Source organism: Pseudopipra pipra, chromosome 2 (assembly GCF_036250125.1).
Source record: "Pseudopipra pipra isolate bDixPip1 chromosome 2, bDixPip1.hap1, whole genome shotgun sequence".
NCBI lineage: Eukaryota > Metazoa > Chordata > Aves > Passeriformes > Pipridae > Pseudopipra > Pseudopipra pipra.
In genome coordinates, this window is record NC_087550.1 from 59,818,393 (window position 1) to 59,843,813 (window position 25,421).

Below are 25,421 nucleotides of genomic sequence, written 5' to 3' on the forward strand. Positions count from 1 at the left end.
TAATATGAAAGTAAATGTAAATGAATAGTGTAATGTAAATGAAATTAATGATGTTTTGTAAAAGGGTATTGGGCAATTGAAAAATTAATTTTTTACTCTTTTCACCACAGTTTACCAACTCATAAACCAAAGATTCTAATCTCAGTGTCATATGTATATCAAATAGAATCTTATTCTACTTTGTGTGCTAAAAATACATTAATTTGTGAGTGATTAGATTTGCGTAATAGGATTTGAAGAAAATGAAAGGTTGCTTTAATCATGAAAGATAAGCTAGCATTTTGCAACAATAATAAACCCAGCAGTTGCCATTAAAATCTGCCCTGTTTTCTGCAGTTTTGTGGAAGTTCTTGATTTTGAAGCAATCTTTTTTTACCTTTTTTTTTTTTTTTGTTCAGGTGAGTGCAGCTTTGCTTCTCAAAACCATCGAGATGCTGCTTCACAGACCATCCCTGCTCAATGTTTAGAAGCTGTTGACTCAAAGACCCTTGTAGGTTCTGCGCATCGAAAGTCATCTGCCAGATCTTCTACTTTGATTGATATTTTGGGACTTAAGGAACTGTCCTCAGTAAAGAATTCAGTAACAACCTCAATTTCTGATCCTTGGATACAGAGGAGTTTCTATAAGCCATATAATCCTTCTGATCAAGGTGTTAATTTTTTACGTAAAACATTGTTTTCTTCCTCTCCAGCTGAATCCTCTGAGTCAGACTGCTCCAGCCCAAGCCCCATCATCTTCTTAGATGAAGAAGGGTATCAAAAAAGCTTAAAGGCAAAACTTCAGCTGCCAAAAATTCCAGTAGTGAAAGATGGTATAGAGGATTCAGACTCAGAAGTAAGTGAATTTTTTGATAGTTTTGATCAATTTGATGAGCTGGAGCAAGCCTTGGAAAACTCTTGTAAAATTATTAGGGATCCCATCCTAGGGAGTCCCTCCCAGAAAAGGAGGACTGCACATGAAAAATTGTCTTCTGCAGGCATTACAATGAATCCTCAGAAATTCAATTTTGATCGTCCGACTCTCCCAGCCAATGTAAAGAAACCAACTCCTCGTAAGCCAGAATCACCGTACAGCAGCATCTTTGAGGTCCCGGATTCCCCTCGCCCAGTTAAAACATCAGGGGAAGAGAATGGAGGCTTCTTCAGCCCTATTAGAACGTCAGCTTTCAGTCCACTAGGGAGCTGTGGTTCTTCCGAATGTTTGTGTCGAAGCAATCTTGGTGGAGATAGGACAGGTCAAAATCACCATGATGCAGCTTATAATAGTTACTCAGCATATGCTGATAGTGTTTCATTTGAAATACTTGGTTCTGTTTTTTCTTCTGAGCCCTCATCAGAAAAAGTATGTGCAGGAAATTATTCGAAGCACAAAAGGATTGCTTTGAAAGAGAAAAAAAGGCAAGCTGCAGATCTCAAAATGAAAACTAGTAAGGAACCAGATAAACAAGCAAAATCTAAACATAAGTCACTTATGATTAGAGATAGCATTCAGAAATTTGCAGCTGAATTGGTTGAAAAAAGTTTTGGCAGTGCATTTAAAGACCTGCAAAAAGGTGTTTCTTCATGCACCAATGCACTCTGTCATTTGGCTGCTAGGTTGACTTCTTCAGTCTTTCAGATGGCTTTTTATGAGATTGGCAGACGTAGAGCAATCTCCCTGAAGCAGCGTGCCATTAATGGGATAGCAAACTTTTTGGTGAGTGAAGCTTTAACTGCTGCTTTGAAAGAACTGTGTCACGTAAAGAAACAAATATTTACCAACACCGTTGCACGGTTTGCAGCAGACCTTGCTGAAGAACTTGTGTTTGAAGGAATCATGGAAGTATGCCAGTTCTCATATCCATCAACACCTACAGCTTCACAGCCTTCATCATTTGATTATGAAAACAAAGTGGTAAGATCCTATGCCCGAGATTTGTCTGAATCTGTCATTCAGGAGGCATTTATTGAACTATCTCAGGTTGATGTGACCTTCACAACACAAGCAGCCATTAGCGTTTCCATGGACAATATTAAATATGTAAGTGCAGAAAGTATGTTAGAGTCAACACAGACTTCCACAGTTTTTCCTAATTTTAATGATAGGATAGGACTAAAGCCAATCCAAGATTCCAAGAAGGAATATACAGTACAGCAAGCTCTGTTTTGCACCTCTGGTTTTGTAAGTTCAATACCTGTGCCATTAGCTGGAAGAGCTCTTTGTCAACAACAGGTTTCCTCTGATGCTTACAAAGCAAAAGTATCCAGTGTTCCAAATGCTGATGACAATATGAAGGTATTCAAAGACTCCACTCATCCATTTTTCACAAGCAGAAAGAGAGAGGAGGAAGTCTCTTCTTTCAGAAATATATATCTAACTTCAGATCACAGTCCAAGTACTGAAAGTACTCCATCAATCTTTTGTAACCAAAATGATACCAAACTAACAAATAACAGATCTGGAATAAACAGTAGTTCAGAATTAACAAGTGGGTCAAAAGGCATTAATACTTTCTCTGGAACTATGGTAGATATGATAGTGAATGAAGCTTATGAAGCCATAACCTCATCTAGAGTAACAAAAGCAGTAGAAGAGTATACAGATTTTTTAACAAGAAAAATAATAGATAAAAAACCTTGCGTGCAAGGTATTGGTGAAGACTTCCCCAAGAATATGTTTGCAGATCATTTGGCCAAGTATGTCATAAAACAATCTGTGGATGACAGTAAAACTGTGTTATGTAACACTAGTGAGAATTTAACATGTAATATGAGCTCACAGACCTACGGAGATACCAATCGAAAAGAACAGTGTGTGATAAAGAAGCAAGAGGCTGAGGAGCAAAGTAATGTTTCTATAATCGTGGAACAACAACAGTTGCCTTTGAATAATCCATGTAAATTTCTTACTCCAACTCATTCTGTTCAGTGTTTTTCAGAATCTAAAGATTGTTGGCAGGAACAAAAAGGACATAGGTTTTCCTCAAAATCACCACCTCCTTGTTCCACTGTGACTTTTGCGAAGCGTGTTCTAGAGGACTGTACTGACATGGGAAGCTGTTCAATAACGTGCTTAAACAAGCCTTCAAAAAAAAAAGATACCCAGAAACTATCAGCAGGAGCTTTGAATTACAGGCAGGCTGATTGTCTTCTGCATGCAAATAGCTTTTCTTCAGTGATGTTTGGCAGTGAAGGTGTTTTGCAGATGGAAGAAAAATCGAGTTTCAAACATGGAAATACCTGTTTAATGCCCAATACACCCCCACCGACTCCTTTAGTGCCATGTGAAGGTACTTCTGAAAGGAACCTAAGAAAACTGTCAAAGAAACTCAAGGGAGAATTGGCAAAGGAATTTGCACCTGCAACACCACCTTCTACACCCTACAATCCATCCATTACTGATTTTTCTGAAACTGAACATGACTCTTTGGAAAATGAGGAATTTATGCTGAAACTCATGCGGTCCCTTTCTGAAGAAGTGGAAAGTAGTGAAGATGAAGATCATTCTCTAATGCCTGTTGAGAAAGGGGAGCATTTGGAAAAAACAATTCAGTATGCAGATTGTTTAGCTAGCCATATAGTTTCGATAGCGACTGAAATGGCTGCTTCCCGTTTAGATGGTAAAACAAATGAAAGAGATGCTGGTAGGCAGTTTCAGTTAGGTATGCAAAAGAAAATATGTGGATATACTGCATTTATAAATATCCCAGAAGAGACATGCAATTCTTTATGGAATTATGCAGGTGATATGGCAGGAAACGTCGTCAACGAGGCCAAGAAAGTAGTGAAATCAAAGCATTGTAAACTGTTGAGATTGAAGCGGGTTAACTGTCAAGTGGATTGCTTTTATCTGAGAAAAGGCAATAAAGATGGTAGTTCAAAAGAAGGGTTTGGTCCAGTGCAGGACCAGTGGCTTGGGGAGAGAGGTTCATCTGTACTTTCTTTACCACAAGGTTCGGGCATGACAGGTTTGACTTCCAAGTACCCGAGCTGTGAAAGTGTGACTGACGAATATGCAGATCATGTCATTCGAGTTTTGAAAAGAGAAGGTGGTAGTGCTGAGCTGTTAATGGATCAGTATGCTAGCAGACTTGCTTACAGGTCTATCAAATCGGGCTTGCAGCAAGCTGCTAGAAAAACCAAATTGCGATATAACAGAAAGACATGTCCTGGGCAAAACGCACAGGTAAATGGTAAGCTGGAGCTGATCAAAGCACTGAATAAAGATGCAGTACAGCCAGTGAAAAGCAGCATTCATCACTGTGAAGGCCAAATGTATGAAAGGAGTTTTGGCACACAGAGAACAGAATGTACCAAGTTGTTGCATTTTTCAGGATCCCTTGCTCACAGTATCACTTCTGATGTCAGGAAGAAACTGAAAATGTCGGGAGCGTCTTTGCCGAAGTCTCTAACAGATTCCTGTCTATATAAAAAGACTGAATTTGATGAACTCACGGGGGATCTCATTAAAACAAGACTTTCTAGGACATTTCTTCCTTTCTCCCGAGATCATAAACTGTATCATAGTACAGGTAGTATAAATGAAAATGGCTACACTGAAGGCATAATTCAAGCTATAGAACAATATGCTAGAAAAGTAGCAGATGATACTCTAGAAAAGAGTTTAGAGTCGGCTATTCTCCGTGTGGCTGAAAACAGAAAAAGTGGCGATAAGCTCTCATATACTGAGAAACTGTCTCCTTTTTCTGGAACTGTCTGTAGATGCTGCAGTATGAAGGAACATCGGTACTGTACAGAAAGTATGTCTCATCGTCTGCCTGCACAAGAATCCTGCATTCCAGTGAGGCATTTACTTCATTCTGGATCGGGTGGTGCCTGTCAGAATTCAAGAGTGTTTCAGCTTGATATTCCCAAAATTCACGTTGATGTAGAACAGAGGACAGTGTTCTCAGACAAGGGGGCTACTGCGACCATAGAGAAAGCAGAAAGGGAGCTGAGTTACACAAGTCTGACAGCTGACAGTGGTATTGGACAAGACGGAGTCAGTTTTGCTGAAAGCCTTACTACTGAAATTATGACATCAGCTATGACTAATATTGGTCAGGCAGTTACCATAAGGTAATATTAATTTTTTCTTTTTTGTTGCATTTTGTACCAGAAAAAGGATCGTTAATACAAATATGTGCTCAGAAGGAATTTTAATACATATTTTCTTAGAAACGCGCACTTTATTTCCTGAATGCTTTCTTTTTTTCTTCTGGTGATATTTAAATAATTCAGAACTAGGAAAAAAAAGCTTTTTTCCACCTGTGTGAGCTTGAAACCAAAGTTTCTATGTATATCAGCATGGTTATGTTCCAGTAGGTGACTAATAAGTGGAATTTATCATTTCAACTTGAAAATACTACCTGCAGTAAAGAATACTAGCCCTTACAGGTTTTGTTGATCTGTGAGCTGTGACAAAATCCAGGTTTGCTCCCTATTTGTATTTCCTCTTCAGCATCTGGTGCTGGCTGAACGAGCCACTGCTTTGTAGTATGAAGGCTTAATTTTTATAATGGCTGTGTTGTAGTAGTTTCCTTTTTATTGGGGGGAAAAAAAAAGCCCAACCTGTTACTTTAAGAAAAAACAACTTATTAACCACACTTTATGTTGTAGAATAGTAATACAATAATTAAGGAATTGACTTTGAAATTCATGTGTATTTAGCAAAGCATAACATACTGTTTTCCTTTTAATAGGCCTATAAATAGGAAATACATGCCACAATGAATTTGTGACAAACCACAGCTGTTTCTTAAAACAGACTGTGCAGTGATCAGAGTGAAACCTCCTCTTCAGGTCCAAGAGTTATCCTTACCATGTTGTATTTTTAAACTTGAAGTAATATTTACGTTTCTACTGTGTGCTTTTTTGAGGGCCATCATGATGGACAATAAAATTGATTATTTTGTTTTCAGTGGGTGAAGGCCACAGTGGAACTGAACTAAATTTTTCAAGGTTTGATATGAAACACATACATACTAACAGCATAAAAGTACTCATGCGCAACACAGTTGAGTCCTTACTCAGCGTGACAAAAGAGAAAGTAGTCATGTGGTGATGTTTTTCTATACCTACAGTATCAAGGATGACATTTCATTTAAAAATTCTAGTTAGAATATGTCAACAACGAAACACAGGGTTCAAAGAAATATTGTTCATTAGTAAATTTGTGACTTCATTAGTAAATTTGTGACAAGGAGGTGATATGAGAGTTTTACTCTGACAAAATCTATAAATGTTTTTACATTGTTGTCTAATGTGTGCTAGGTAATTCATATGTTTCTTGAGAAGCTGCCTTGTGTGGTGTAGAGAACTGCTGCTAGTGCTGATATAACTGTAAATAAAAATGGGGAAAAAATGACCTTTGTACTACCCTGGTGGGTTCCAGTTCAAGCTGCATATTTGCTTCATATGTATATAGATAATCACAGTTTGCCCATGAAAGTTAGTTCATAACTGCATGTTCTCATTTTGTAAATTTTTTTTGTGTAAGGAGTTCAAACTTCTTCAAATCAGTTTTTTGAAGTATCTTCTAGAGACTAGCTTTTATGGGCTATGCTTGATTGATTGTTTTTTGGATAAAAAAATGAAATTTATTTCCTGGGGGAAAAATTCTGTACAAGCTATGCATTGCTACACTTTCTTGAGGGAGGAAGACAAATCTTTTTCTACAGAAAAAGCTTTTTAAAAAATAGAATCCTAACATTTTAGACACCAGCTCATACTTAAGCATTTTGCCTGCAATAGCAGACCACCTAGCTGCTTGTACCTAAAGCAGACTGGGGAAAATAGCCAAACTTGTCCTATGGTGAACAAGTTCAGAAATGGTAAGTCTTCTGCTTGAAAAGTGTACCTTGATACACAATCTGCAAGGCTACAATGCCTTCTATGCTTTACAGCAATAATCTTCCGAAAGAGAGAATTATTTGTGCCACTGCTTTTGAATTTTAGTGAAAGAATTCCAAACAGCAATCCCTGACCTAAGCCTGTTGATGTTTCAGATTAATTTGGTTGCTCCATTTCTTATGTTGAGGATAGGGTACAAATTAAGAGATTCCCCTCCTTTTCTTTTTCCTTGGAATTTAACGGCTCTGAAATGGTGTTAAATTGCTTTGAATGAACTAACACAGATCAGCGTGAAATGCAGTGATGTTTTTGTCTTAAACTTTTGTTTAGCTCTGTTGGAAGAGAAGGATTTCACTCTGTTGAATCTGTTGTTAGCCAGCAGATGAGTCTTAGTATTGGTGATGATAGCACTGGGAGTTGGTCCAATCTAAGTTTTGAAGATGAACATCCTGATGAGAGCAGCAGTTTTCTTCACCTCAGTGACAGGTAACTATAAACATGTTAGTGTAGTGAAACAGTGATCTTGACATCAAATAACTTGTCATCAAATGGTTTTCTTATGGAGCTTGGGGGAGAAGAGATTTTTGTCTTCAGCACACAATGCTTTTTTATTAAAAATGGCTCTAATATTACGGTTTTGTTTTCTTACAAAATGTTGTTGGCCATGAATCTTCACATTTTAAAATATATGGAGTGTTTATTGTCATTGATGTCAGGGAGTCACATCAAGTAAAACTGTACCTATAAAATTTAAGTATTAGCAAAAGATGGAAGCATTTTAAAAACAACTACCCTGTGTAAAATACAACCTGACAGTACCATTTGTAAGTTGTGCTCTAAAATATTAAAACTGAATCATAGAGAATGCATTTTATATAAATTCATTTTTTCTTGAAAATAAGTAATACTAGCTTAGTTTGCATGAGGAGCTTTGACAGCTGTTTTTGTCTTTTTTGGTACTGGTATTTATAAACTGCTCTAACTGATATTGGTGGAATATGTATATGCTGCTAACCATGGGCTTGCAGGTGTGTGATGTTGGAACTTACCTGTTCAGGGTAGTAGCTTCTCACTACACTTTCCCTGGCTGATTGATAGCTAACAAATATTAAAATGGAAATTCTACAATCTGCAATGTCTACCTGTTGCCAGGGAGAATTATATTGCAATTTGTGGCCTGAGCTTCTATATAAGGAATATATGAGGAATGAGTAAACTTAGTTTTTTATGATTGATATAACACTTGTATTACTGTAGAAAGTCCAACATTTCTGTTGAAGAATAGCAGAAGTGGAGGAGAGGTTTTTTCTTTAGTCAGTACTTCCAGCATCTCTGAGGTTAAAGGAAGTATGGGAGATGTGCTTTCTTATGTGACATACAAGTAGGTTATTTGGTACCAGAGTGAAACTGCTCAGTTAATTATTTTTCTGCAATATTTTTCATGTTTTGCTTAACTAAATAATTTAAGCCAACCACTACGATAATTTATCATTCATAGAATTTAATTATTTTGTAGAAGAATACATTAACTTAGAGTTACTTTAATAAAACATAATCTGTTGAATGATTGAAAACGAGTTAGACTTACGTGATGAAATTCAAAATATAAGAAGAATATTCAGCATATTTGCAGTTAAAAATAGAGAATAAAATATAGGTTAGTGGATACTGAGAAAAAAAAGGATAAAAAAATTGCTGGACCTGCCATATCTATGTTGTATATGTTATTTCTTTATCATCCTCAAAATAGTTATAAATGAAAAGAAGGTAATTTATATAACTTGGAAGAAAATCTGTGGCTCTTTAGAGAGGAATGATCTAAATTAGCTCACGGAAGGGGAGGCATAATCAGATAGTGAGGTGTTGGCAGGAGAAACTAACATACACAAATTGATCAGCTGATTTTACAGAACTGACTGTGTGTTCATTTGTGTTGCTGAGGTTTAGCAGGTGGAAATGACAGGATCTGGAGTTATTACCCTGAGTAAAAAAGATACCAGGGGAGACCTGTAAAAAGAAAAGATTCAGTAATAACACCATTGTTGTGGTTTAACCCCAGCTGGCTACTAGTGCCCACATAGCCAGTCACTTGCTCCTCCCAAGTTGGGATGGGGGACAGAATTGGAACAGTAAAAGTGAGAAAACTCGTGGGTTGAGACAAAGGCGGTTTAATAAGTAAAGCAAAAACCAGGCACAAGCAAAGCAAAACAAGGAATTAGTTCACCTCTTCCCATGGGCAGTTCCATTTGAATGAATGTTCTTTAGAGAACTTGTTAAAGTTACTTATGCAGGGGAGTGCTTGTATCTTCTGCTTTTTGTTAAGCATGTAAGTTGTAGGCATGGACATTGCTTTTCCAGGGGATGCATCAGAGCATCCAGGTTAAGTTATAATTCAGAGCAGAAGCCTCTTGCTTTTCTTTTTGCTGTTCTGCTGGCTAATGTTGAGTAGCTGCATGAACCATTATAGAAGCATTATAATGCCTTTTTCTGTTTATTACTTGTTCTGTGGTTACAGGACTTTATTTTAAAGACTTTTAATTTGTCATCCTTAAACAAAATTTTGGAATTAGAGTCCAAACAGGCATACTGGAAAGCAGTGTAGGTGATACTGTTAATGGCAAACTCTTAAAAAGCAATTAGTCTCTTGAAGTGTTCCTTTCCACTATTTTGCTATTTGTATTGAGTGGTGTGAGTGGAAAAGAGCTTCAACAGTCACATAAAACTTAGGTGAAGAAAGCATCTTCTTGCAGCAGTTGTTCTCTGGAGTTACGTCATATATACTTCTCATACCATCTATAGTAGATAATCCAGCTTTCTCAAAGAATGCTGGATATCTGGTAGTCCTGTTCTTGGAAGGCTTCCAGACGTGCTCTGAGGGAGGTATGAAGTTAGGGAACAGAGATTTAATCATATGAGTAGCTCAATCTTGTACATAATCACAGGCCTAACAAACTCAGCTATTTATAATGACTAAAATTAACGAGTGTGATGACATGCTCCATTTTTTCAGTTCTTTGCATTGGGTTGAATGTAGTCATGGGATAAATGAGTATTTTTATGAACTGGGAGTGAAGTAATCTTTATAGTATTGTTTTCACAGATTTATAACCCCTTCCCCTATTTTTAGAAGTTCCACTTGCAGAACAATATTCAGAATTGAAAAAAACAAGAAATTATTTACTCTAGGAATTCCTTCTCATCAGGCTGCTGGAGATTATTACTGGATTTGATTGTGCAGTTGTCTTCACAATGCATAATTTTATTAACTCTTAGCTAGTCCTTAAGCAAATATTGCAGTCGTAATCCATATTTCTATGAGTAATCATTTTGAAATTGTTGAGCCTGTATAAATGATGAGCAATATGGCTAGACCTGAGGACAGAATTCCTGCTAGCATTGATCTGGAAAATTAATGAGTACCAATTAATACTTTCACCTGTGTACTGAAACTTACTAGTTCTGCGGTATTGTGCCCATTGCTGCTCTGAGTAGCACTGACAGTCAGGTTTGTACTCTGTTCCAGCAAACCTGTTTAGGCAGTTTAGGTGCTCTTGCATTTAATGTCTTGACAAAACAGTTGTAAGGAAAATGAAGGTTCTAGTTTGAGCTGTTGTTCTTTTCTAGTTCAGCCATGTTCTCTTCTTCTCCTGGCAGTAATGGTAACAGCAGTAGCTGGAGCAGTCTTGGTTTAGAAGGGGATATGTATGAGGAGAATTTATCCTTTCCAACATCAGACAGGTTGGTTGAGTTGAGAAATATAAACCAGCTGGGTTCCTCATAATTAATGCATGAAATAATCATTTTGGAAAGTAAAAATACAGTGCATTTTTTATGCTGATACATTATTCACACTCTTGTCGCTTAATCACAATATGATTTTTTCATTAATTAATCCATCCTGAATGATTAAATTTTGCTGTGCTAAACTGATGAATGTGTTCTGCTTGCGAAATGAAAGGTCCCTTTTCTGCATGTTCCTGCCTGCAGTTTTACAGATCTTTAGATATACTTTTCTTTCATGCAAACTAGAGCTTGCTTCCTACAGGATTTTTTTTTTTATTATTTAGTTTGTGTAAACTTTCAAAATTGCTTAGTAATTGATTTTTAATAGAACACTTATGACTTATAGCTTTAAGTAACCTATAACTATTCATAACTGTGACATAAGATGGTTCAACTTTTTCACATATGAAGCAAAACTATTAAAATCAATGTTTAGTTCTCATTTTTAAATATCTTCATGTTACAATCCTTTTTAACACCCTTCTCTTGTTTCTCTCTTCTCATTTTTTTAAGTGTGAAGTGGATGATAAATCTGTTTCCATCATGGAATGGTTTGAGAAGCAAAGCTTCTTTTCATGATCACTCTTTATTTCTTTTATGATCTTCCTGTCCTTTAACTTCATTACAATCTTAGGATTTACTACATTTATTGTGTGTATATTGGATTGTATTTGTATTTTTGTTTGTTTTTTTTTTTTAAATACAGTGATGGAACAGAAGATAAAGATGAAGATTCCAAGGATGCTGTAGAAGGTAATGTCAGTTCCAGCATATAGTACTGTTCTTGTCCTGTGCACTCTACATTAGTTATTTTATTCTTTGCTTTTGTAGACTGCAAAACAAGGTGACAACCCTGTTATCCCTATTCATCATAATGGATGTCAGCCAAGTGTCAGAATGTATTCGTAGATTAATACCCTACATACACCTCTTAATGCATTGAAATTTACAGCCTTTGGGAAATGCTAGTTTCTGATGTTCACACGAGCTTAATAACATAAGGTAGGGAACTCTGATCAGCTTGTTGAAAGCATAAATTTATACGCATAGAATAACTTCTCTTTAAAAAACTTTTTAAAAGAAGTGTAACTAGTTTTTAAAATAAAGGAGCCGTGGGAATCGTCTGCATGGCTGTGTTCGAGATGCTGAAGAAGTTATTCAAACTGGACACATTAACCTTGGAAGAGAGTCATGGGAAACAATGAAAAAACTTGAATTTGATGCCTTTACTATATTCTCTTTCTTCTTAGTGAAGTATAAAATGGAGTTTGTCCAGAATCTTGTTACAGCTTTGTGGCTTGAAGATCTCTGTGCTCTGGTTCCAGTCTGATTGCCAAAGGTTGTTAACTCACATGAAAACAGCCTGCATGAATACATGAATACACAGTGTATGAGTGGGGTTTCAAAATGAGCTGATATTAGAGCAAGTTGTAATAGAGCTCTTCTTTGTGTTGGGTATTTTCTGAAGATGAAATAAGCATTTCAAGAAACCTCTCCTACTTGCTTACAGAGGATATTTGGCCATGTTGCACATATTCAAATAGTCTTGATGTAAGCAGAAAGATGTGTGGGGTTTTGTGGGGTTGTTTGTTTTTATTTTTTGTTGTGTTTTTTCTCCTCCTTTAAAGCTCCTGGAAAAATGTATATAAATGAACAACATCTCTTAATTTTATTAAATCGGATGTGACTGTAGGGTTGTAATAAAATAAAATTAAATTATTGAGCATTTAACCTCAGAATAATTATAATTAAAATCTTTTCTGTTCTGTAGGTTTCATCTAGTTTATCAATATACCATTGCTTTTTTTTGGTCTCAGCTTTAAAGAGTTTCAGCATCTCAAATATTCAAATTGCTCCATTAGAATAGTACTTGGTTTTTTTCATTTACACAGTTTAGGTATCACCTACTCTCTAGTGCAACAGACTGCTCTATATTCTAGTGAAATTTTTCCAGCTTAATCTCTTCACCATCTCACTACTGTTTTGAAAAAGCTCTTTCTGTTGCTGTCGTTGTAGGATCATTTAAATAGTGTGCTAGGTAGAAAACTTTTGTTTTCTTGTACATTTGGAAGTTCTGTTTGTGTCATACCTGAAAATGTCTGGCTTTTTCTAAGGTGACTGTACCTTGTTCACCAAAGAATTTGAAACAAAGCCTTGTTATTACCAAATGTACATCTATTTTATAAAACTAAAAAACATACCAAAATTTCCCAGCAATACATTACTACAATGCTTTCCATCCACTAAGTGTCATAATTATTTTATTTTAATGATTGGTTCTTTCCTTTATCCACTACAAACACACTTCAGTTTGACAGTTCCACTAGTTAATTTTCTCTCTCTTTTACTTTCCGAGGGAATCTGTTTCAACTTGCTTGACTTTGCCATTTGGGAATTGAACCTTACATACCGCAATTTTCATAACCTTGATTGGAAGAGTAGTGAGATGGCAGTAAACTGAACATGAATGTATGTTTTTGTTGCAAATATATCCCATTCTTCTAGAGAGTCAAGTTCAGTAGTCTGAAAGTAGAGACTTCAAGAATAACTTGGAGAGTGCTACGTACGTGCTTAGTTGTTTCTGAGAGTGTGACAAAGGATCACTCTCTGGTAGCTGGATACAGCAACTCAGTGTGGGAACAAAAGATAACAATGCTGTAGTTCATAAGTGTTCCTAAGCACAGCTGCTCTTCCTGTGTTAATACTGTGTTAATTTTTGGAACTTAAGATATAAAAAGGTGTTGAAAAATTGAACGTGCCTCAGTAAAACCATCAGTATATTTTGGGAAAACTCAGAGGCAGTCTGACCAGTACAGGAAAGAATTCTGAAATATACACTTCTTAGACATGACAAAAAAATAGCAGCTGGAAATGTAAGTAACTGATGGACCATGTGAGAGCCATTGCTGTTCAGTTTATGAAAGGCTGTGTTAAATTCCTTGTCATTTGGAATATACATTATAGTTTAGATATCTTGTAATACTCAGCTATGTTTGCACACAGTTGTAAATGGGATAAACAGTACTTCGTTATGTGAAAGTACTGAAACACTTCAGACCAGCATGTTTTTTTTCTTCCATATTATCTGTGTGTACTAAATTGAGATTTTTAAGATAGTAGAGTCTATAAACAGTGAACTACAGAGATTTTTTGAAACAAAGCTACAGATTTGATGATTTTATTTTTAACGTTAGGTTTGGAGCAAATCCGAAAGACTTTATCAATAGCGAATATTGATCTGGAACGAAATCTAGTGGACCCACAGCTCAGAGCAGTGCTCCAGTGGCTGGCAGCTTCTGAAACGGAGGTTTCTGATCTTCACTTCCGTGACACTGCCTCAAGGGAATTTGTCTTTGTGAGTATTCAGGTTTGATGGGTGGTGGGAAAGGGAAAGGATTATCTGGACTTCCATTGCCTGGTACACCAGCCGCTACTACTTCATTTGCTATTCACTGTTGAGGAAAATCATTTAAATCCTGAGAGATCAAAATGGAACAGCCTGGTTAGGCTGTGTATATACCATACATAAACCAGTATTATCAAAGCCGAGTTAGCTTGTTTCACCAGTGGTTTGCTCCAAAAAGGATACAATTACAGCATTTTTATTTGAAAAGGCAAAATTTGGTGAAAATTGTATTTTTTCAAGCATTTTTTAACTTAGTGTTTACTTGTCTATAAATTGAGTCTTTGCGAGAACTTGGTCATGCAAATTAATTTATAACTTAATATGTTCTGCCTAGGGTTTTTTTTTGCTAGCAAAGACATGTTTTCTTGTTAGAAAAAAATTTAGTTTCTGAGTTAATATTAAGTATGTCTTTATTCTGTAAGCAACTGAAACCAAAGCTATTAAGAAAGAAGGCACAATAAGATTGCTTTAGTCTTAGGTACCTTTATTTTGGTTTTATAGATCAAATTTAATGTGACCCAAGAGAAAGCATAACTTAGGCTTTAGCAATTTGTGTCTCTTTGGGAAGGCTCAATATTTTGGTATGCATATTGTCCTGAGTATTTCCATCAGAAACATATAAGAGGAACTTATTCCTGTAAAATCATCAGTTATTCTTTTGTGGCTGCACACCAAACTGCATGTGATAATCTGGAATTTATTACATTCAGCATATATTTTTAATTTTCTACCGAGGAATTACTGTAATATTACCTGGCTATTGAAAGGCTAACTTAATATATATAGAGGCATTCTCTCTAATGATGAGGTTCATGGGAACAATAAATTATCAAAGATTGATGTTTTATGATCTGGTAATATGAAAAAGCATTAATGCGATGCCATTAGTATGGTTTTAATAATTAAGATCTCGGCAAAACCAACTTAACGTGCATATCAGTATATTAAGGGAGGAAAAGCTTGTTCTCAGTTCTGAAATTTAGTATTGAGTCTTCAGCTTGGTGCTTTCCAAAGCTCACATCATCATTTCAGGAGAAAAGGGGAGTGACTGGGAAGTAGAAGTCAGTATGACAACACAGATTCCCAAACTTAGATGGATATGTGCACCTATGGTGCTTAGTTACTGTAGACTTAAGAGTGTGAAAGGTATCTAGTGGCCAGTCAAGATCATACCTGGTCTGAAATTTCCTGAGACTGGCTTCTCCCTTTCTGGCCCACAGAGACAGTGACGATTTGGGGATGGTTTTTTGCCTGTGTAACTCTGTGGTATGTGTGTTTGATTTGAGATTAGGAAGTTTTTATTTGAAATAACCCAGAAAATTAGGAAATGTTTTTTGGGCATGTAGAAATATATCCCCTATACTCCTTTCTCTGGAGCTTGGTATGTTTGATTTAGAACTATTTCAGGAATATGCTTTGTTGTACGGTAGTTCTGACAGAGTGGACTTTATGCTTTCATAAACTAGAGGCAGTTTGAGAATACTTTTCTCCATTTTTATGTTATTTGAAATTGTTTGTTTTAATCCTTACATTTATATGTTCTTCTCTGTTATGGTTTATAAGTGCCTTAACACAAAAAGGGAAATTCTTCACTTTTTCTGTTCTGACATGCCTGGCCCAGCGTTCCCTGAAGTATTTTTGACGGGACTGAGTTGGGATTACGATCTTTCTTACCTCATGAGTTTTTTTGCCATCTTTTGAAGATCTGTTTATCTGTTTCATGCTTGTTGTATGCAGTGTTGCAAATATTCAGGTAGGATAGTAGTAGGACCCAGAAGTGTTAATTTTATTTTGTGTGTGTGTGAGAGACCTGTATCTTACACTGCAACATAATACATAAGCCACAAAGTAGATGGTAGGTGCCTATTTTTTCAATTTTCCCTCAAGTGTTTCATTCTTCTGCCAGCTCTGAGTTAATAGGTTTCAAAGTTGTGATGGTACCATTTGAGCCAATGCTGAAAGACACACAGGAAATGTATTATTAGCTGGCTCTGTGTCTGAGCATCACTCCAGCTGCCTTAATAAGAGAATATACTGAGAAGAGCACTCTGGAAAATAGTAGTGTCTGTTATGTATGCACTTCTAAAAAATGATAATATTTTCCTAGTTGACACTTCAGTCATAAATTGATACTGAGTTGACATCTGAAGATAAGGCGTAAGACCTTCAGGCAGGTGGTGGTCATGCAGTCCTGAAAATGCTGTGGTAGTTAATTGTTTCACTTAATTTTATAAACTATTTTTAGTTCTCCAGATTCAGTTATGTTAAAAGAAATTGAAATCCTGTTTCCCTCCCCGGGGACAGGGAAGGATTACCTGTTTTTTATTCCATCCCATTTCCCAATTGGAATGATGTCTGACCCAGACTGAGGGGTTTTAAGTTAGAAACAGTCTTTCCGAGTTCTGTCTCTTGTAAAGCAGAGCAAGCACCTGCAGAGGGCGCTGCAGCCCAGCAGGAAGCGAAACCAACCCCCGATGTGCTGGTCCCTGGCCAGCTGTGGGCTTTGGGGCAGCTCATGGGTACCTTGGGAAGTTACCTCAGTTATGTGGGGAATGAACCCGGGCTTTAGATTACACTGAAAACAGTAATTTTCAATATAAGCAGTTGCTGACTTCTGGAAGGGAGGAAAGGCTTATGTTAGCTGGTCACAGCAGGGTAACGAACCACTGGCGTGATGTGACTGTATAAAAGGCAAAAATACTCCTGGCATGTATCAGGCAAGGTATTACTTGCTGCATCTTGGTATGAACTCTTACTTAAGGGTACATGTTATGCTCAGCAAAGCAGAAAGAAGTTAAATACCTATGTATGAAACAAAATATGTTTGTTATGAACGATAACAAGAAACCAGTAAATTAGAGTAGATAGTTCTTGACTTCTTTGAGAAGCCTGGCAATGTGGATATGCAAGTGCCTGGATTGAAAAAAACCACGTATATTCAGTTTTTATTCAGACCTTACCTAGCTGGTTTAAGATTCCTGTTTTGAGTAAACTTTAATATTTAACTTGTCCAACAGTAAGAAACAGATTATTCATCTAAAGAAACAGTGAGATTAAATTCTGAACTCTAAATTAAAATTTAGGTGCCACTTCTTTAGTTTTACCATGGTGGAATCTTCTTTGGACAAAAGTTTTATACTGTATTTGCTGAAGTAGATATTTGGACATTAGCCAAATTTTCCTCTGGCAGAGGAAAGAAAAATGACCATTATTTTATAAACCAACAAACATAATTTACAAAATTGCATGTTTTAGACTATGAAACTCTTATTTCCTGTGCTCTCCTTTAAAATTCACAGAAACAGCTACAGATTTCAGTCTCTTTTTTTTGTAGAGAAGATGTCTTTTTTTTTTCCACTGAAAAAAGTTTCAAGGTTTCAGAATAAATTGTGCTCAGTATTAGAGAGGATCTTTTTTTACTTGTTCAAGTCAATTGTTTGCTCAAGAAGTTAATTGCTTTATACATGTCTTTATGCCCACATTCTTTCCATCAGTTCCATCACCTGCCTTCTTGCAGGTGGAACATCATCTAGATGAAGAAACAGGGAAAGACTGTCTTCCTTTTCATTTTTAATAGAATTTTATATTGCAATCTGACAGGTCTCACAGTAGAAACTTTACAATTTTTTAATTTCATAGCTGTGAAAGATAATTCTCTAAACACTGTTTATAACTTTCTTTAAACTTAATATATAGAATATCATGGTAGGGACTATAAAAGGCCATAAAAATCTACAGTTCCAAAGAGTAAGTAGAGCATTTAAACTGTGTTTGCTAAATGCAGCATTGACAGGTGTCCAGAAAGCTACAGAGAATAAAGTTTGTTTGTGTGGGTGTTAGGTGTTTTGATTTTTTGATTTGTTTTGTTTTGTTTTGTTTTGTTTTTTGTTTTAACTAGAAGTTGTTTGGTTTTTTTACTCCTAGGCAAACTGGCAAATTCATTCTTCCCTTAGGGTAGGCTTTCTTACATACATAGCTGAGCTTGTCACATAAGCAATGGAAGATTTTTTTTGCTTGGACCCTGGGCAAAAAAAAAATATTTTCAGTTACACTGATCTCTGCTCCTGAATGGTAGTTAAACTTAATTGTCACCTTTCCTCTTCCCCAAGATGTTATAATTTCCCAACTCTGAAGACACTGTTTTCATTTAGGGTAGCGTCTGTGCCACCCGAACCACACTATATGTTGTGAAAGGAAAATCCACATCCTTCTATTAAGACTGAGTTTTGTCTTTTTATACGTGCATTATTGGCATGGGAGGGGTGGCAGCGTCTTAATCTTGTGTTCAGAATTTCCTGTTTTCTGCAGTCTTGATGAACCACAGCCCTCATACCTGTGGCACCACATAATTTGAAAATGTTGCTCCCTCCAGAAGAAAGTTTTGTGAAAACTACCCTAAAGAAAAGCGCCTGGTTCTTGCGGAAGTTTTTGTTTTCATAGAAGCGGGGATAAAGATTAACTCATTACAACTGATCTCTTATGACCTAATGTTTCAAGAATAACTTCTGTAACTGTTCATCAGGATGTCCCAGTCAAAATATTTTGTTTTGTGTTGCTCTGTCTCCCCTTCAGCTTTCCAGAAGACTGCAAGAAAGAGATTGGAAAGTTGGAGATCTCTTGCAAGCAGTGCTGAAATATTGTGAAATGATAGAGAAGGCATCTGATGGAGAGCAAGCTCTAAATAAGTCTTTTGTTGGTTGGCTTCTGGAAAATGTCTGAAAAATCCAAAGATGCAACATCCTTCATTCCTCTTTTGAAAGGAGATAGAAAGAACACAGATATGTAAACTAAAATTCAGCTAGTGAATGTTTAAGTAATAGTCAGCAATTAAAAGACTTTGAGGTGAAAGTCAAAATAGCTGTGCTGTGCTTTGTGATACTGTGCACATGGTATGTTTATTCAGTCTGTAATCGGTATTGTCCACTCACGCATAACTTGTATTTACTGCTGTGTTCAGACCATTGAAATATTTATGAAAATATCCCTTGTCTATGATAGTAGTTCAGAGGAGGCAGTCTCAGGCATGATATTTAGGATTCCCACTGTGCCAGGATAGCTCTTTTTTCCACTCCTGTGTGTGCTATATTCACAGTGTGACTAAGAGCACTGATTTCTGCAAGGATCTGTTCTGGAATACTGTGCTGTAGACAATGGAAAAAATTACCAATCTTGGCCAGGCCTTACGTGCCCAAGAGCACCATAGAGCTGATAAATTCTAGTAGAAGGGCAGAGTGAGTAGTTGAACATAATTTCATGCATAATTCTTCAGCAAGATTTCCTGCAGCTTTCCAATCAAATTTAAAATGCTAAATTTTTTACTGACACTTTTTGTATGCAGATGCTTCTATGACACTAGTTCTGTGTCAAAGAATTTGTACTTTAGTCTCTCACACAGATGTGTTAAAAGTAGCAGATAGAAATTTATGAGGATTTTGGCTGTCTTTTTGACTAGTTTTAATTCTTTATTTCTTAGCAGTCACATATGAATTTTCTTTTCAGTAATAAAGACAGTTTTGTTACTCAGTGAGCACATAAGCATTTAGCAAAGAAAGATAATTAAAACGTAAAGGGGAGATTTCTTGCAAATGGATTTTTCATTTTTGTTAACTACCTTCACTGAATTTTTTTTAAAGGGACTTTTAATCAAATGTTTTTAGCAGTCTCATCAGGTTTCTCACCAGTGCTGCTGACTTGCCTTTCTGTCTGAAGGGAAATCTGGACCTTTACATACCCTGTAGTTTGAAAATGTTTTTTGGGTTTTGTTTTTTATATATCCTTTGAGAGAAAAAGACACGTGCTGGTAATTACAAGGTTGCCACCTGAAACCTACAGAAGAATCATAGAGCCTTACTTATTTTGGATGAACAAAAAAAATCTTTAAGGCTTTTTCACAGGAAAATAGACTGTTGATATGGTGCACAAGTTTGTTATCCCAAACAAGGAGAGAGAGATGGTCTCTAAATCTATTCCTGAATTTGAATGGTGTATGTACAATTCTGATTTCTCCTAGCCCACGAATTACTATGCGGTGTCACACTGGTAAGCTCAAGAGCACACTCCTTGTAATGTCTTTGTGTTTCGGGAGGGCATTACACTGCCCTTTTTGTAGAGATCTGGTTTGTTTTTGTCCTCATTTGTCATCTGGAATTCTGCCTTTCTCACAGAGCTAAAGATTTTGAATGTTTTTGTATGTGCACATATGTGTGTACACACATGTGCATACACAGGTGTGTATGTATATCTGTTTGTGTATGAGATCTCACCAATATGAACTTTAAATGCAAACTTTTGCCACTATATTAAAATTCTGTTACGCTCATAGTTTTATTACCTCACTTTGCATATCATTTCACTGATAGAAAAATCTATGTATGCCATGTGACAAAAAGACCAACAACTACTTCTGGGTCTTTTGTTACAGGTAATGTAATGCCAGGTGTCAGGAATGATTTTTCTTTAGAGCCCAAAGTAGGGTAGGTAAAGTTATCTTAATTCCTGTGTTTGGAGGATGGGCCTAGTAGCAAATATTTTTTTAAGAATTGTACAAAAGTTATCTGGATTTTTTTCCTCCTCCATCCCCATACTCCTTTCTTTTTTTTTAAGGTTGACTTTCAGTGTTGTTTTAGACAAAAATTTGAAACCATTCTTTGGCTGCAACATCTTCCCTAGTACAAATTTACTTACAAAATTGAAATGCCAAGAAAATAAAATACTAAAAGCAGTGCCTCAGGAGTAAGTTTTGCTCACCAAGTGGAATTTCAGGATATAAGGATACAGTAGTAATAGTAAAATGTTTCTGTACATGTCCAAATTGAGAAAGATATTGAAGGTATTGTGAATGTACAATGCTGTACTCTTGAAAAAAAAAAAAAAAACACGCAACAAAACACAACCAGCTAAACAACACCACAGGAACAGCCATTTTAACTGATTTATTCAGTATGTTGGATTTTATAAAGTTGGTGTTTTTTCTTTCTAGTTACTTCTGTGGAGAAAGGCAGAAAATTGTGTGATTCCCAAAGCTTACAGCTATTCAGAAAGTTTAACAGACAATAGTTGCACTAAAAATTATTTTTATAAATGGAATCTTGTTTTCAGGCTGGATCAAATATTTATGTAACTATTAATTGATGTTATATTAAGGAACAACTTGTTATATTAACCTCTGAGGAAAGTAGCATAGTTTCCAAATTTACATGAGAAAAATGTTGTAAAATACTTCATTTTTACTGGAAACAAGCAAATTGTTTTCTGTAACCATTTTCTGTACAAATTGTTTTAAATTTGTTCTGAGTGACTTGACTTTTCTCCTTGAATATGAAATTAGGAAAGCATTAAACTAACCTGGCAAAATTATTATAATTTAATAATTTTAATAATCTTTGGAAAACCTTACTCTGACTATATCTAACTGATGCTGTCTGCCATATTAGTGAGAAAGCTGTTCTTTGCTAATGAGAGTCTTAAATGATACTTGCTGAGTTTATCTAAAACTCCTGACCACAGGTACAGAAGTGTAAGTGAAAACTGTAAAAACATGAAAGACCACATTCTGGTCCATTTAAAGCAGACAACTCTGCTTTATAAACAAACATAAAAAGGTAGAGTTTATTTCATCTTGCATTTTTTCTGTATGGGAAGCCCTGGTAATTTAATTTTTAAGTTGAGGAAAGTATGTCCAATGATGTTATTGTTTCAGAAATCACCCAAACACTTCCATTTCTCAGAACACCAAATGTATTTATGAAGTGTTGGGATGCTTTGTAAGATTCTCTGGAAAAAAGCACTTTGAAAATAGTCCCTCTATAAATTAACAATTAAAAGTTGTCCATATTTAAAACAAGTTTAAACATTCAGAATGGGGTGCATAAATAAAAAAGAAGTATGCATAAAGCCTTAAAATCAAAAAACACTCAAACTCATATGCTAAAATTAAAGAGGACTTGCTGTCACATAATAAGGATGTGAAAATGTAGCTCAGACGGTGTACTTGAAGGCAGTTTCTGTAGTATCTTTATTCTTGAGTTTTAAAAGATTGTGTGAGCTTTTTAGAAAAAAGCTGACCAAAACCCAAAACCCCAGCAATCCACATTCCGAGACTAATTAGGTCTCTCAAGAATGGTATCAGATTTTAAATGTTACATTTTCCAATGTAACTTTGTCTGGGACCTTTTCGATGAACAGCCACATATTGTTGGAGATGGGAACACAATAAATAGTGAACATGGTCACCAGCGTAAACCCCTGTAGTTTTAGACAGTTGATTAGCAAATGAAAATACGAGATTCAGGAATGATTTTTAGTGTAAGAATTTTGGCTTTTCAGCAAGAGCCTCTGCTGTCAAGCATTTACTGTACTTGAGCTCTGAAGTGGCAAGTACAGAGCCCAGCCACTGTAGTCACTTTATTTTGCACCATCTTTGTACATTCCTGTTGTATAGCTGGAGTTGTAGTTTTAGAGGGCCTTTGTTTTAATGTCTGAATAGTATTTAATACTAAAGTTTATTATAATTTGCTGGAACTGCTGCTTATATGTGCAGTGTTACAGTAATTCACAGCCCAGTTAGTGATGCAATTGTATACCAAAAGCAGTTTGTATAACTATAAATGTTTATGTAACTGTACTCAATGAATATGAAGGTCTTGTACTGTATAATGCTGACAAGTTTTGCCATTTCAGTAATTTAACTATATTCAGTTTTCAGATTATGAACTCCAGGTTGCACTAAATTTGTCCTTGTTTTAGCAGTGGCTTAAAATAAAACACATTTCACTGGCTTAGAGAGTGCTGTCGTTTCTTGTAAGTTCATGGAATATTATTTTTCTTTTCAACTAGCACAGCTAAGACTGGTCTTGGTCAGTGGTTGTGTGAAGTCGCTTGAAGAATGGTATAGTAATAATGTATCAGTAGATGGCATACTTCTTAAAGAAATAAATTGGTGTCTGGCAGGAAGCGAGAATGCTGTTCTCCTGTCTTTGGATTGAAAGGTATACCCATCATTCTTCTTACATGCAGTAAAGTGTCACATGGACTCTAATCTCAACACATGTAGGATATAATAACTGGTCTACCTCAGCCTCATCTTGCCTGGAAGCTACGTTAAGAAGGTTGCCTTGATATTTCTGTGTAGACTGAAGTTGGACTTTGGCACCTTGTACAGTATTTGGGGAATTGGTTTAGAACCCAGCTGTAGATGGACAAATGAAAGAATACACTGCTAATGAAAATGTGTGAAATGAAGTTTCATAGGCTTCTTCAAAATCCTCAAATGTTTGGTATCTGTTGAAATGTACCAAACAGCATATTGTCAAGCACCCCAAAATAGTAATGCTGAGCAGACATGATGGTACGCACAGGTACCAGTTCTAAGGTTTCGAAGTACAGATGTTGCAAATAGCTGTCGTAATGCCTTTTGATGTGTAAGTTGTGAATCTACTAATCTCAGCTGGGTTTCATGTCAAGAACTAGGAAATTTTTGCTGAAGTTATTTTAAAAACTGTAAGCATGAGCAACTGTCCGTGATTATTTTTTGCAATGCTTGTTTAAAGGAGGTTTCTGTAGTATTTGGAGATTGCTTACCAAAGGAGCATTGTTTTGTTTCATTACCGTGTCTGTTCCAAAGATTTTTTTGTTTGGGTAATGCCTCGTGGTTAATCACATAGAAAATATACGTTAATTGAAGCAAGTAAATAATTAACTTACTCTTCAAATATTGCACCGCCAAAAAAGGACAAGTAGCAAGTTTGGGAACAAAGAAAATAAACATTTTCGTAAAGGGAAAGAAGAGGATATTCATGTGGAAGATAAATCTGAGCTTTTCCTGCCTGGACTTTATTTTTCTTTCATTCAGCAGTCTGGTTCTGGCTGGCTTTATTCAACCACAGAACAGTATCCATGCACTTTGTTTAACCTTGGTGTATTAAATTGAGAGTTAAGTCTCCAGCTAGTCCATAGTCTTTGCCCAACATGTGTGCTCCTCCATCTCCTGCTGCTGTTGCTCGGACCTTCCTCTTGCTCCCTAGCCTGAGCTTCTGGTGTGACTGAATTCCATGTTGGCTACTGCTCTGAGCCTCCGATTGGAAGGTGGCTATGGAAAGTGAGTCATGCCAAGGCTGAAGAAATGTACCCAGAGCACTGACCTTACTGGTTATAGAGCACCATATGAATCAAATGCTGTCTCTTTCCCCTGCTGTTAAGGCAAACCACGAAGCATGTGACTGCTTGAGACAAGGGAACTAACAGTGATGAACATGAGACCACGTCTGTGGTCAAGGTACTGGATATCTAGTCCATGCCTGCACAACACCTTTCCACAGAAATTGCAAAGACTGGAATTGGGGCCTTCGTGTAGTCAAAACATACAGTCTGCATTGCCTTTATCCCTCCAAAAGTTGCTGCTGCTTCTAGGACTGTGAGGGAGCTTTCTGTCCATTTATTTGAGTTTGTTTTGGTTTTAATTCAGAATGGGCAAAAGGAAACACTTGTACAACTCATTTGACTTGGTTTCTTGAAAATCCAGTCCTTCAACCAGGAATAAGATGAATATAGAGAAAAGAAAGGGTGTAGTAGTGTGATACTTTTTTCTGCCATCTGCCCTGTAGTCCACTTATTGCCAATGTCCTATTTTGTACAGCCTCCACCTCATTTAACTTCTGAGTTTCTTCCTATACTTTCCTTGTGGCTATTTCTTATTTCTAATTTTTTTCTGACCTTTGTCCAGTCTTGTAGTACAGCTATTGTCTTTGGCTTCTTTTTTGACCCTACACTGTTGTCCTGATGTGACTTCTGGCCTTCTTATTCTTGGCTCGTGGAAGTGGTTAAAAACCAGCAAGGGGAGTCTTCTTAGCTGTGAGGCTATGGAATAAGGCTTGCCTACCAGAGATCATCAAGCAGTGAAGAAGAGCTAAACTTGCTTTTGGCTGAGTTCTTCACTCCTGTAGGAAAGTAATCTGTGGTTGCTTTGGTTTGGAACCCAACTTATTGCTTGCAAAACCCTTGGATTTTATGCTGATCTGAAAGTAACTTTTAAGCTGATACTGAAGTATAATGTAACTCCAACATACTACGTAATTTGTGCAGATGTATGTGCAGTGTGCTGTGTTAACAGCAGCTTCTGGACACAGGGCACAGCTCAGTCCTTTTGAAAGCTGGCAAAATCCCACTTGTCTCACCCACTTGCATCAGGTCACAATTTAAATAGATAGTAACCTTTAAGAACAAACAGTCTGTGTTTCTGAGAAGGTTGTGTTTGCTTAATTATTGCCCCATAGTATTGTGCTCTGAACAGATGCTGCAGCAGATTAACAACACAAAATCAGACATAGTATTCAGGATGCTACAAAAATGCCAAGAGTATGGACAGATATACAATGAAGAACCATCTCTTCATGCTGGAAGTTGT

General features: G+C 36.4%; 1 protein-coding gene across 8 annotated transcripts in view; it reads left to right on the forward strand.

The window, feature by feature from the left end:
• AKAP11 (A-kinase anchoring protein 11) overlaps positions 1–22,797 on the forward strand; it is a 43,745-nt gene extending 20,948 nt beyond the window's left edge. For 4 of the 8 annotated variants that reach the window (XM_064645657.1, XM_064645656.1, XM_064645660.1 and 1 more), the window contains 6 exons: positions 399–5,058; positions 7,162–7,317; positions 10,456–10,569; positions 11,321–11,367; positions 13,809–13,969; positions 18,593–22,797. In XM_064645657.1, the coding sequence (XP_064501727.1) occupies positions 399–5,058; positions 7,162–7,317; positions 10,456–10,569; positions 11,321–11,367; positions 13,809–13,969; positions 18,593–18,739 (5,285 nt within the window). In that variant the 3' untranslated portion in view covers positions 18,740–22,797. The remainder of the gene's footprint in view (positions 1–398; positions 5,059–7,161; positions 7,318–10,455; positions 10,570–11,320; positions 11,368–13,808; positions 13,970–18,592) is intronic. The other 4 variants (XM_064645659.1, XM_064645658.1, XM_064645661.1 and 1 more) reach the window with 4 other exon arrangements.
• Positions 22,798–25,421: the final 2,624 nt, after the last annotated feature.